The sequence below is a fragment of the Nothoprocta perdicaria genome, unplaced genomic scaffold, assembly GCF_003342845.1.
Source record: "Nothoprocta perdicaria isolate Ctin4 unplaced genomic scaffold, notPer1 scaffold_163, whole genome shotgun sequence".
Lineage (NCBI taxonomy): Eukaryota > Metazoa > Chordata > Aves > Tinamiformes > Tinamidae > Nothoprocta > Nothoprocta perdicaria.
Window position 1 is genome coordinate 663,448 of NW_020454794.1, and position 13,784 is coordinate 677,231.

Here is a 13,784-nt window from a genome sequence, read left to right on the forward strand (position 1 = left end):
AACTATTTATCYTTCCGCGACACCTCAGTGAAGTTCATTTCTCATTGGCAGCGTGCTAATTATAAGGCAGGTAGGTACAAAATCACGTAGTCTCTCTTTTTAAGTGTCCCCAATCTACTGAGTGGCTTTGAAGGCTTAGAGCTAGCCAGTAAAAATGTGCAGTGGCCCRGACTGGCCATATCATTAGAAGCTGTAGGGGCTGCTGTGACAGGGAAATGCAATTGGGCTGCCAGGGCCCTGTTTCAGCACCTGGAGCACTGCACTGTTAACTCTCCCTAAAGAGAAGGCCTCTCGTTTCCTTYCCAGCCTTCTTTCACCTTCTGTCTTATTGGCCACCAGTTTTTAAAATCCATTTCCACAAGCGCATGAGAAGTCTTCTCTGCAGCACAAGGAGAGGCCAGAACAGTGTTTTGGTTCTGCCCTCTTTAACATAAAGCTAAAGCAGGACACTTCCCTTTGAAGGGAAGGCCCATGTGTTTTATCTGTGGGAAGCGCAGGAGCTCCAGCAGCTCCAGCAGCCTCTCCTGGACGGCTGTGGCAGGACGGGGCTGCGCGCAGAGCGGAACCCCTGAGCACAGGGTCACTCCAGGCCTGTGGCAGGAAGCTGTTGGTGACTCCGACTGCAAGGCAGCGCTAAGGGCCGGCAATAACACAYGCTTCTTGGATAACCATCCAAAGAGTGGAACTTGAGGAGTCTGCTAGCAGAAACATAACGGACAAGATGAACAGCGCTATCCTTGCTTTGTGCTACGTGGCAGATAGACAATCTCATAAACTAGATGAAGGGAAGTTATTTGGCTCTGTTTCATCATTTTACTTTAAGAGTGCAGGAAACATCAAAAGAACAAAGAATTATGGCTTCTCTCATATTCTATTAAATATTTTCCTCTCAAAATAAAACAGATGTCATAACACTCTGAAAGCAAAATCCAGATGATACTAATGAAGTGTTTCTGTTACTGCACTTAAAAGCTTTGCTCTGCAGGAATGAGAACTTTAAAAAAATGGAGAGATCTGGCACATCATCATTGCCTTGCCTGGATATGCATATGTGTATATGGATAAGTAACTCCAGGAAGATTTAAAATCGTAGGGTGCTTGGGCAATGCTTTGTTTTAAATGGCMATCATAAAGTATCACAAAAGAGGAGAGGGTGGCTGGGACCTCTGGAGATCACCTAGTCCAAGCCCCCTGCTCAGGCGTGGAAGCTGCCATTAACAGTAAACATGAATAAAAGAAATCACTGCCAAATGCTCAAATCAGGGTGGCACATTCCAATAACAGCTTTTAAACAAAAAGGGCTCTCTGTGTTCACATTCACTTGGACTCTTCCTTCCTTATTCTGTCTTTGCCTCATCAATCTCCTTATTTCTGCAAGGGGTGCTCCATAAATTAAGCAGTGGCACTTGCAGCCACCACAAGCACTCTAAGGAGAAACCTATTCTGAGCTCTGCTCTTATGTTTTACAAGATGACCAGAATATTTTTAAGCTATCATTGACTCCACAGAGCAAATCTATAGATAGAATAAGTTGGTTTAGGGCCTCACGTCAACGGGGACAGAAGGAACTGTTGTAGATTTACAACAGCTGGAGCTTGAGTCCAAGCCAGCTTGGGATACATTTTGGACATAAATCCCATTTTTATCAGAGGTCTCTAGTTCATGTTAAAAGTTATTCCAGATTTGAAAGCTGGCGCAGTGCAAACCGTCAGGAAGCCTGTCGTTTGCTCGGTGTGTTTTACAGACACACGCTGCATGGCAAGACACAAATCCTGCAGGCTCCTCTCCAACAGCTACAGCTGATCTCTGTCTGGTAAGTAAGGGCCAGCCTTGGCTCTGCAAGTCTTTTTGGCTTTTCTTACCAGCAGTGCTGAGCAAAACCATATTTTAAGACACACTTTGACATGTTACATATAAAGGAAGAAAAAAAAATGTGCTGGTAAGGCCTATAGAGTCATATAGTGGAGCCCCTCTGTATAAATCAGAGATTTTAACATATATGTGGGAAAGGATTTTATTTTGGAAATTTTATTTTGGTATTTTGGCAGAGCAGCAAACATATTGTAATAACTGGACTGCAGAGCCTTGAGTTTCCAACCAAGTATCTTGAGTCTTTTCAGTGTTGAAGTTGTAAGGGCAAAGCCCACTGGCTTTGCTAAACCCAAGAGGCCCACGCTGCACCCATCCTCAAACTTAACCTTCACGCAGCTTGATTAAACTAATCTCGGACTGGAAAAATTACAGCCATCCAGCTGGGAATGAGCAGTGTCACTGAGGTGTTCAGATGTTGTACATACAACAACGGTGTGAGGAACTACGGGGAGACAAGGAAGAAGCTGAGCAGCTGATCAAGGCCTTCACTGAGGCTCCCGAAAGCCGAGGCCGGCCTGCTGCATCCCCTGGCCACGTGGCTTTCCCTCAGCCCCGGCGGCTCGGCCCCGGAGCTCGGTGTCCAAGGGCTCATTTGGAAAGCAGCTTCATCTTTCTCATTCGGAAAGCTTTCGAAGCTGCTTTCTCATTTGGAAAGCAGCTTCCCCGAGGCATGTGAAAGGGCACGTCTGAAAACACCTTCACGTGGGGCTCCCGTGGGCCTCACCGGCACCGGGAGCAGGGCCCAAACCGCTGCCTCCCACACGTGTCCAGTCGCACGTGCCACGTGGAGCAACAAACGCTCTCCGACACTCAGGTGTGAGACGTGGGCGAGCAGCGCTTGCCAGACACCCTCTCGCACTGTACCTCAGGCAACTACAACGTCCCAAGGCGCCTCGGCAGACCACAGGACGCTGCGGAGCATTTACCGTTCCGTAAGGGTCAGCCTCATCAGCCAGGCCCGCGTCGGGTGGTTTGCGCACAAACAAAACCCCGCCGTTCCCAGAAGAAGCGGAAGCCATGAACGCACATACCTGGGCCCGATTCCTCCGGAGCGGGGCTGCCATCTGCACAGAAATGGAGGGGCGACATGCATGATTAGGGAGCAGCAACACAGTCTCAACATGAGCAACTCAAATGCTCGGGGCCGGGGATCTCGCAGCGAGGCGCAGCTTAGCAGAGCTAGTCCCTGGCCCCAGGCTGTCCCCCCCACTYCCCCATCCCTGAGCTCGGGGACACCGGGACAAGGCCCCGGTGCCTCCCCAGGGATGGCCCCGGGGCGCTGGTGACCCGCAGTGATCACAGGCACCATTGGAGAACCGCTGGCTTAGTGCAATTCCAGAGTAAGCTGGCAAGAAGGCAGCTGAACAGGATAGCAAAAGACTAGCAGGAGGTTCAACGTGCTCGCGCGCCTCGCAGAAAGCCGCATTAAGGTGCCCCACGCTGCGAGAGTATCGGCCTTTCGCTATTTTAGGATATACAGGATATCACCGTTTTCTGCTGCACAGTTTCTGAGGCAGTTAACACCCGCACTGCGTGGTGTGTTAAGAGCTCAAAGCTCCCCAGTGAAGCTCGTGACAGGGACAGCTTGTCAGAGGAGAAGAGCTAGAGCGCGGTGCAAAACGTAGAAGGGCAGTGCTCCCTGCTACAACACGCCTTGCATTAAGGAATAGCCTTTCATTAAACCAGCAGATTTAAACATCCGTTGTGTTCACATCCAGATTCACCAGTCAATGAACCACGGATGTGAAAATGGCAGCAGAAAATAACAAATTCAACTATAAGCACAAAGACAACCTGTTAAGTCTCATAGTATTCATTGAAGAAAACACATGCCCCAATGGAATTTTCATAATGAATATCTGAGTCTATAATGAAAATAAAAATCAAAATATCTTAAGGTCCCTCTATTTTAGGCAATATCTTTTTTTGAAATGTTCACCTCTAAAGGGGGCCCTTAAAGTCCTTTAGTAGCATTTTACGGCATCTTCGATCAGCTCTGGCAGTATATAGGATTAAGCTTTATCTTGTTTGTTTTTATTTTTTAACACTGCATTCAGACTAAGTCCTGGTTGTTAATCTGTTCGTTTGTTCATCTGACAAAAAGTTAATTATTAAAGTACTACTCCTTTGAATAGTTCACAAGAAAAATGTTAAAAAGTTGGCATCTAAACCTACAGAATGGACATTCTTTATTTTCAGTTATTCCCAAAGTCAGCTGTGTTGAGCGATAGCAGCTTTGGGGTGGAGAAAAGGAAGTGAATTTGATGGAAAAATTCCAATTGATTTCAATGAGTTCATGTTCTCTTATAACATGGAAGCTGTTGCATCAGATACCTAAGAAACAGGATACCCCCTCGAGGATTTTTTAAGCTATGTTCAGGCAAGACTTTGCTTGACAGCGCTTAAGACCTCCAGTCTAGTCCTTAAACTTCAGCAGTACTGGGAAGTGGCAACCACTCAACTTCAAAGCTTGCTACATGTCTGGATTTAATTTGTCAAATTCTGTGGATTAAATGGGATTCTTTTTCCTGTTCCAGAGGCACAGGAGGGAATGCAACTACTGCAGCTAATTCCTCTTTGGTATGACATAAGTGAGATCCAGAGCAGAGGTAAAATTTTGACTGAAAACTCTGTGTAAATTTTGGAAAAGATTGTTTTAAAATGCTTTTAGCATGGAATTTCATTGGAAAAAGCTTCTGATACCACTCACTACAGATTTTTTTCTTTTTATAATATTAAAAATTCAAAACCTGTTATTGTTGATATGAAGGTGCATTAAAGCTTACTGTATTAAAATTTCAGAGTAAATTACATAAAACTTCATAAATGTAGATAGCAAATAGAAACATTTCAAGCTGTCAATCTGCTAGAACACAACTGAGGCATAAATATGAATAGGGCATATTCTGAAACAAGACTTTCCCCCTCTATTCCTTTATCMTACCCCAAAACGTCAGTCTAACTTTGGAAACCACAGTCATTTAGAATGCTAAGCAAATCAAATGCAATAGAGGCACRCAGCCATACTAAATAATACTAAATAGTAAAATAAACATTTATTTTAACCTCCTTCTTGCCTTTTTTTTTTTTCCATTTTTTCTTTATCCTCTAAGGTACTTCCAACTTTACTGCAATGTCGAGATGAATGGACATGAAGTCACAGACATATGCAAGGAAGGAAGAGCCATGAAACGATTAAGACAGACCAGGAATAAGGGAATGGAAGCACAAATCTCTTTCTAGAGCTAGACTTGGCATACCTGTTCCATTAAATGGGAAAAGGACAGTGGCCGTGACGATTTCTTATAGCAAAGAATGGGGGAACAAGCCAAATGTGTATATATGTAAATGAAATAATTTTGGAATTTAATGCAAGGCTGGAAAACTATCAACCTAAACTGGTAAGGATCCCTCTCATTTGCAAGCTCCTGGCATTAAGCACCTGGATTCTGCGCAGTACCCTCATGACCTCGTGATTTTGACAGGATTATTCCACTGTGGAATTGGCAGTGCCAATTCCTACCTTCCAGCTATGTGAAATCTAACTAGTCAAGGACTTCCGGATCAAAGTTTTGGGTTACTGTCTGCTTAAAACTCTGGGAAGTTCATCCAAGTTTACCTCAGTCTAAGGGCCTGCCTGGCGATCCTCCTTCCCTTTGGCAGCCCAGCTGGGACCACCACAGCAGTGGTGCCTGCACTTCTCTCGTGTTGTATTTCACCCCCTACAGCGGTTCCCTTTCTAAGCTCCACTTGCAACAGGAGCCCCCCGAGAAGCCCCAAGGCGGCCAGAGAAGGMGAAATCCCAGTGGCGCCAAGAGGAGCGGCTCCAGCTGGCCCAGGGCTCCCAGCCAAGCGAGGGGCCTCGCGGCTCCGAGCGGCAGCGCTCCCGGCGGGACACGGGCGCTCCCTGCGGGACAGGGGCGGGAGGAGGCGGCAGGCCGGGGAGGAGGCGAGCGCGCGGCGGGCTCGGGCATACGCACGTGTGCTTCTGAGGGAATGGCATGCGCAAGGTGGTGTGGATGGAGGTGCTGGTGAGGATGATGAAGGTGGAGAGGAGACCTCATCTAAGTCTTCTGGATTTATCCAGTAGGCGCGAGTGTCCCGATTACCTTTCTTACTCGTGCAGCTGGTGTCGCACTGGAAAACGTCTTCGCAGCTGTCGCTCTGCAGGCGCTCCTTCTGCAGGAGTTTGTCCACCCTCTGTATAATACACTCCAGACTTTTGTCTACATTCAACCACACCTTCTCCTTGAAAGAAAAACATTCCCTTCTCAATTATTTTTTCTTAAAGGAAAGAGACAGTGGGCAATAAATCCCTTGGCACATACATTTCCTGGTGTGATTCTAAGCAAAGTTGCTTCTGGGCTCTTGTGGTTACATTTGTGCACACACAAAMTCTGTATATATAAATATATCAGCATATCACCATGTAAAGGTGTCACACAATAAACTGAAGAGCTATGTTAACATTAAATTTGCTGAACAATTCTACATGCCTCTTTAACCTATGTGTCACTATTGCAATTTCCAAAAGGCTTCCATTTCTATTCTTGAAACTTGCGCTTGACTGGGAAACATTTTCTCACTTTTACTGACTTTTCTCCTTTAAAGATGTATTTCCTTAAGGACTAAAGTGATTAGAATTCAGCGAGAACCTTTTCTCCCCTCAAAATACTCATAGAAGCAGATGTCCCCCATTCCTTTCAAGGCTAGGAATGCAGAAGAGGACACAGCATTCCCTCCTAAGCTTGGATGGATCCAGAAGTAAGCTAAATGCAGAGAAGTTTTAGATAATTTTGGAAGTATGAGGGGAGAAGGTAGTGCCCACTTTAATTTATACAGTGCTAGTCTCTTTAGTCAATTCTTAAAAGCTACTATTTCCATAAAGATAAATGCTGCTTTTGTAGCTGCAGCCAAAGGAACTGAGATGAAGGAATAAAAATACAGTATATAGAAATGCTAATTAAAATCATCTGAAATACTTCTGAAATTATTATAAAGACTTGGAATGATCTAGGTATCAAGTCTGCTTTGCAGAGAAAACAACTCCCCTGTACTACTAAGTTAATAATAAAGTCACTATTGATAGATGAAAAAGATGACATAATAATTATTTTCCTATATAATTCTGCAAGTAACAAAATTGCTGTAGAGCAATATTAGCATCTAATCAACTGAACCAGCTTTATTAGTATCTCATTCCTGCAAGTCTGAGTGTAAATTAAAGCACATGAAAACAATCAGATCATGTCAGGGTAAATAAACTGGATTCCATTTTCAAATAAACTGGATTCCATTTCTACATTGATATTTCATAAAATTAATAACTTTTAATTAATCTGGACTATTTTTTGAAATCTAGTTCACTTCTGTTTTTATTACAAATGACAGTACTTAAAACGGGCCAATTCTTATTTAAATTGGCAGACTTGAATGGAAAAACATTTAAATCCTTAGTGCAAACAATTTTAAAAAGCTGTTTCTAACAAAAATAGAGATGGATGGTAAGTTCCAAATATTTAGGTCAGGGGAAAAAAAAAAACAGGAGAAAAGTTTGCAAAGTTGCACTCTACAGCTAAAACACACAAATGTGTTTTATTTTGGTGAAGTCTAGAGCCCCTTGTAGTATGATCCTCAGCTGTTTACTTTCAAATCTGKTTATTTTCCCTTGGAACAAAAGTAATGATGTCTGTTGTTCCAGAGACACAGAATTATTTATTAAGACTTGACTTTGCTAGCTTACCAGTGTCTCTACTAGATGACTAAAACACATAATAACGTGCTCCAAAATGTGTATCCTTTGCATCTCTGACAAGCAGTCACAGAGCTTACCAAGTAAAGAACACAGCAGCTGAAAGCCAAAAAGAGGAGAACACGGATGTCTCCCCCGAGCAAACGTACCCATTCCTCTTCATGCCAATCCACCTGCAAAGAAGACCGGCTATTCCGCCCCGTCCACCTGGCCACCAGGGTGTCCTGGTCGTTCCTCAGCATCACTTGTTCCCCTTCCCCAGAGGTGGGGGAAGCCTTTGAAGCGATGTAATCTGGCCTTGCAGCGTTCAGTCCATGTATTGAGTTTGCCAACAGCTTGCAGTCACAGACTGTGACAAGTTGCCGGGTCTAAAAAGCAATAAAACCCCAACAATTGATAACATTTCCATCATTCTGTATACTTTTTTTTTTTGTAAATCTCTTCTTTTTAAAACAAAATAACCATCTTTAAGCAGCGTCTGAGATGCCTTTAAAAGCATTTTATAGCATCCCTTAGAAAGATACATAAGATGTCAAACTACAAAGCATACATTTCCAAAGGTCATACAACTGTTTTAGCCTCTTATTGAAAAATGCAGTAATAAATTTGCAATTCTCAACATGTTTTTAGCATGCCACTCTCCATTTGATGTAAGGTTAAAACAACGTGGAGGCATTTTKTCTTACAATATCCAACAGTTCCACAGCAGACAAGTCAAGTTTTAACCTCTACCACCCAGTGTCAATAGCAAACAATCTTAAGAAGGAGGCTAAAGACACAACCCCCTAAACAATGCAGCACGTTCCTTGTCATATTTAGTGGCATTATATATGACAGGATATCTGTAGGCTGTGTGATTAAGAATTCAACTCATCTATATGTCTATTAAAAAAAAAAAAAAAAAAAAGCCCATACCAAGTTATACAACTATCCAGCTCCTCCTTGTCCCAATGATTAATTGCACATTGCTGCACAATACATTGCTGTATAAATTTAGAATGAATATTCTAATAACTAATTCTTCTATAGGCGATCACACTCCAGGAAGCTGAATACATATCCCCTCAAGCAGGTCAACTTATGGCAAGATGGTTGAACATACATCTCTGCTATTACTGCTATTTAGAAACTTGAGATCTCCTCTGTGGACATAAGAAGTCATTTATTTGCTTTGTTCCCCTGTAAATCAGATTGTGTTGCACTGCGGTGGAAGACTGTGTTTAGATGCTTAATAGGGACATAAAAGAAAAAAAAAAGGTTTACAAAGAAAAGGGGTTTAAAGAAAAYAAGGAATGCTCATTTCTGGAATACGGTGACTGAATAGAGGGTAGCAGAACACCTTGTTTTACGCTCTTAGCTCTCCACTCTCAAGAGAAGGCAGAGGCAGATAAGTGAGAAAGGCAGGAGAAAACCCCCGTAAAATGCAGTGGATTCAAAAGGCTGATCYGATTTTCCTATTTTTTAAGACTGTATGTGGTACAATATATTACTGTACATGGTAAAATAAATGTCTCCAGAAAACTTACTGAAGAAAAAGAGATTAAAAAGGCACAGTGTGCTTCAGGATATGCTGTACTTCGGGGGCATGTTATTCTCCTACCTTGTCTGCCAGGATGGCAAGTGTTCTTTCGAGGCCGTTAGCTGATCTATCCTTGGCAGCTCTTGAGAGCCTTTCAGCATAGTAACTGACTTGAGTTTTCAGGGTGTTGATTTGTGCAATGATTTCCTTTGCTCTAACGATGTCCTGTGGGATGTAGATTATAGACTGGGAACTTGTGGAGGTGCTGAAAGAGAAGCAATGCTTTTAGGGGGAAAATGGACCTGAGAGCACACACACTACAGCAGCATGCTGGGGGATGAATGGCAGACAACAAAAAACCACCCGCGATAGCGATCAGCAGGGAAAGGCAAGTGGGCAATTGCACAGCAGGAACACRATCCTAGAGCCTCCCTGCCTTTACTGGGAGCAGTGAGATGCAAATTCACTAATCCCTTACGCCAGGTGACTGAGCTCCTATCCTAGAGGGTCAATTTTGCTGAGGAGGATGTGATTTTCCACCGGAGAGGGAACCATTGCGCTCACGGACAGTTTGCCCCGCTCTCCCTCTCCTTACCACACAGACTCTCACCGAGGCCRGGTACTTAAACTACCTGTTAGCACCATGGAAAGAAAATCTGTGCTCTGCCCACAGAGAATCGCCACCCCGAGCCCTAGTGCAGACACTGCTGTACTGCTCGCAACACCCTCTGCTGTTGGGCACTTCTCTCTGTTGAAAAAGGCCTTATTTGAGCTATACCAGCAACAGCAACCTTTTCTCCAGCCGGGAAGGGAAGCAACCTATACCAGTAAAGCATATGTCAGCATACTGGAGCTCCACTGATACYGTCTACTTGGGGGTGCAAGGGAAAAAAATTCAGCTCTCAGCTGGCTGAAGTTGCATAACAGCCGGATTATTTGGAACCAAGCTGCCATCTCTCCCTTTGCCGGATAACTTGTTGTATTTTCTCCCCCCTGGCATGAAAGCCGTGCAAGTATGAGGCCAATATTCCAGCTGTGCCAAGAGCCATATCCCATTGGTGCTGTGGCACCGAGAGGTGCCACCCACCAGATTACATCTTAATTTTGCGATACTCATTTCTCAGAGCAGTGAACGGATTCAGCGCCGGCCTCAGCAGGCAGGAGCGCGGGGGCGGCGAGCCGGGCCGGGCCGGGCCCAGCGCTCCCTGCGGAACCGCAGCTGCCGCCCCGCACGGCGTCTGTGAGGGAAAACAGGAGAGCTGCCCGGGCCTCGCTCCGAACAACCGCCACCGACGCCAGCCCCTTCACAGAGCCTAAGGCAAGAGGGGTTAATCTGTCGGGGTTCCTGCTGAAACGTCCCCACGTGTTGAAACGGCCTTTTCAAAGGGCAGAGGAGCAGAAGGGATCCTTGAAAGAGCTTCCTTATTTGCGTCCCTCTGGCGAGGCACCGGAGCGGAGGGCGCTTCCTGGGACTGCCCTAAGCCTTGGAGAAAATAAATCTCGGCTTTTAGGACTCGGGGCGCACGTGACTCAGGCCCGGTACTGACTGGAGATCTCAGTGACGATTCCTCTGAGCAATTTCTTTCCACTACGGCGTGATTAACATGCACAAGGATGAAGTAGGTGGCAGGAAAGGCCATGCAGCATGTTGAGATCTCACTTGGAATTATTACTTTTTTAATCACGAACATTTGCGGGGATGACTGGGGCAGATTGTATGGTGTAAGGTTCACACACATAATCTTTCCAACCTGCAATTGCTTTTTCAAATGAACAGCTCTCGCTGGGCTGCGTAAAGTAAGCTATAACACCAGCTTAAAGCTCTCGGTGGATTAGAGATTCAACCCTAAACGTAAGTAATTTAGAGCAGAACTTCYGCACTGTTCAACCATCAATAATGACTCCTTTTTATAGCACTGAGCACCATGACATGAAGAAAAATACACCAAGGTCGGGTGAAAATGTTTCAACGAAGACATGGATTACAAAAATATAAACCATGCCCAATATGTCACCATAAGCATTACCAAATAGTACTATCTTCCTTATCTTCTACTATTTTCTGTTTTCACCAGAAATAACACACGAAAAGATCCGTTTTTTTTTTTTCTAATCTTCAGGTTTCTAACTTCTGCCCTGGGAGAGCCAGGAAGCAGCTGTTCATTACAAACAAACATTGCAGRGGAAACGAGATCCATTCACACATCATGTTCCACAGAGTAGCTGCAGTCATTTAGAGCACGATGAGGGGCGCCGTGATGCATGACATTAAAAAGCCCTGCACACTCTAGAACACACTAGGTCTTTGCCAAAGAAAAGAGAAAGGAAACAAAGCAAAACAAAACAACCCAAGGAACAGAAACCCTCTCTACAGAACACTCAGAAACAGAAAACTCACCAACACTCCTCATAACTGCTAAAAAAATGAAAAACCAACATAAAATTAGCAGATTGTTAGCAGATACCAAAAGCAGAAAACAAAGCAAAGGATGCTTGGGGAAATCACATATACGTGTCGTGTTTTCAACAAGGCAGCTACATACGATTAAACTCGTAAGCCAAAAACACAGATTGCCACATGTCTAGTTTGGGGGAAATGTGGTTCACAAAGAAGGATTTTGCCAGTGAAAGATAAAAGAATTGAACAACAGCTAGGTAAGAGGGAAATCAAAGAGAGGAAACTCAATTCTATTACAGGGGTTTGCATGACAACAAAGTGCTACTTAAAAAAAGCCCCCTTGCTTTTGCAATCCTAAAATCATAATATACATTAACAGCCAAGATGAAATTCATACTRCCGTATCAGTACATATGCCAATTAGATTTACAATATAATTAATCAATTAGTAAGCCATGGGATACATAATGCAACATAATAGGTTTATCAATAAACCCAGTCAAGAGCCTGCTCTTAATGTGCTTTAGGCTGGCAGGGGCCACTGCAAAACTGAGCCTTAACTTGCTTATAACCTAAGCCCTAGAACTAGCACTGGCAACAGAAAGTGAGGACTGGATACACACACCTCACCCAGCTGCAGGCACCTACACCATAAATGTCTGCATCCAAGCTAGTCATCCTATACCACTGGCATGGTCCATGGAGAGAAACAGGAACCCTCACGGCCTGGTGAGGGTACCTGCAGGAGGGTACCAGCCCCTCATCCATAGGTATCCGCCAGGACACCGAGCTCAGGTGTTCACTAAAGACATTAAAGGCACTAAAGGCATTGGAAACGGAGGATGGGAATCCCATCACTCCTGGCTGCAGTCTGGCTACCTGCAGATCGTTGTTGTTACCAGACTTGTTTAGCACATTTCCAACTGGAAGGGGCTCTTCCTTATCGATTCCGTTTATGCCAGGGTACCTAATGGTTGAATTTCTGGGGGCTGTGGCCCACAGTGCTGGTGTTAAAACCTTAAGCACATAACAGCAGGTCTCAATTACACAGCACAAGGTCTTTCAAAGATCATTCTGTATATCTCAAACTACAGAATATTTCAGGATTTTGAGGGGGTTTTCTACAGCTCCAATACATGAGTGTAATAAATTCTCTAGAATAGAAACACCAGCTAAACAAACCAGATGAAATATGTGATAATTAATACTTGATTTTCTAATCTTCTGTATCAAAAACCTATCATGATTCTCTGTGTGGACATGTCCCTGTTTGCTTTTACCTGACCTGGAATAAATTACTGCAAAAGTGCTAACTGCCATCTAAGTGAATGCTGAACAGGAAAATCCCCCCAAATAATTCTCCAGAGTAGCAAAAGGTCCACAGCCTATGCAAGTACCACCAGAGAAAACTTCTCCTTCAGATGTGGAACCTGCAGTTTTCCTGGAGCCAGAAAGATGRGTTATATAATGCTTACAGGAAAGGCACTGGACAGAAATTAAACTCTCTGATCAGCTTACTTACTGTGAGAGAATAAAAAATACATAGGGCCTTGAATATTGCAAGAGCGAGACCCACCCCAGGTGACAGAGGAGGGTATTTCAGAAAGCAGCATTGGTGTCTAAGGATACAGTGTCCAAGGCCTAATAAGGTGTCTAAGGGTGACCTTAGTGTAGCAGTATATCCAGGTTCAGTTTCCTGCAGTCCTATCCTACCCACCCGGCAAGTTAGGGACAAGCACACCTGGCAGATTCTCATACTGCTCTTTCTACACATTTGACTAATGTTCACAGGATACTGCTCTTCACTAATCCACTGCCAAAACCAGTTCTCCAAGCTGGCAGAGCCTGACTGCTCCCAGCAGCCTGATGCTCAAGTGCATCACTCATTCCTTACATCAGCTCCAAACCATCAATCCCTTCTTTTTGAAAGAGCATTTTCAAGGACTCTGCTCCCCTGGCTACRGAGATTCCCTGCAGTGCCACTCTCACTGTTCCTCAAATCCTCTGTACTGCAGCAAATCTAAGGCAGACCCAGGGAGCAGTCTTTGGGAGTCAGTGTGGACTCCGTGCAGGTCTGTCCCTGGAGTATATGTGACCTTCCCAGTTCCTGCTTCTTCCTCCAGTGCATATGGTTGCACTTCCAGAGAGTCCCTAAAGACAAGGATGATGCAGGGGAGGTATCCTGCCYGTAGGGTAGAGTGAAGCTGGGGTCAGAAGCCTGCTCTGCACGTGGCCTGCACAAA

At 44.4% G+C, this 13,784-nt stretch overlaps 1 protein-coding gene across 11 annotated transcripts in view; it reads right to left on the minus strand.

Moving 5' to 3' along the window:
* Nucleotides 1-13,784, minus strand: part of INPP4A (inositol polyphosphate-4-phosphatase type I A) — a 50,448-nt gene that overhangs the window by 23,057 nt on the left and 13,607 nt on the right. For 4 of the 11 annotated variants that reach the window (XM_026035630.1, XM_026035629.1, XM_026035628.1 and 1 more), the window contains exons 12-16: nt 11,542-11,559; nt 9,225-9,408; nt 7,774-7,992; nt 5,982-6,120; nt 2,904-2,936 (exon numbers count right to left, since the gene is read on the minus strand). In XM_026035630.1, the coding sequence (XP_025891415.1) occupies nt 2,904-2,936; nt 5,982-6,120; nt 7,774-7,992; nt 9,225-9,408; nt 11,542-11,559 (593 nt within the window). Of the gene's footprint in view, nt 1-2,903; nt 2,937-5,852; nt 6,121-7,773; nt 7,993-9,224; nt 9,409-11,541; nt 11,560-13,784 lie in introns of all 11 variants that reach the window. The other 7 variants (XM_026035624.1, XM_026035621.1, XM_026035620.1 and 4 more) reach the window with 5 other exon arrangements.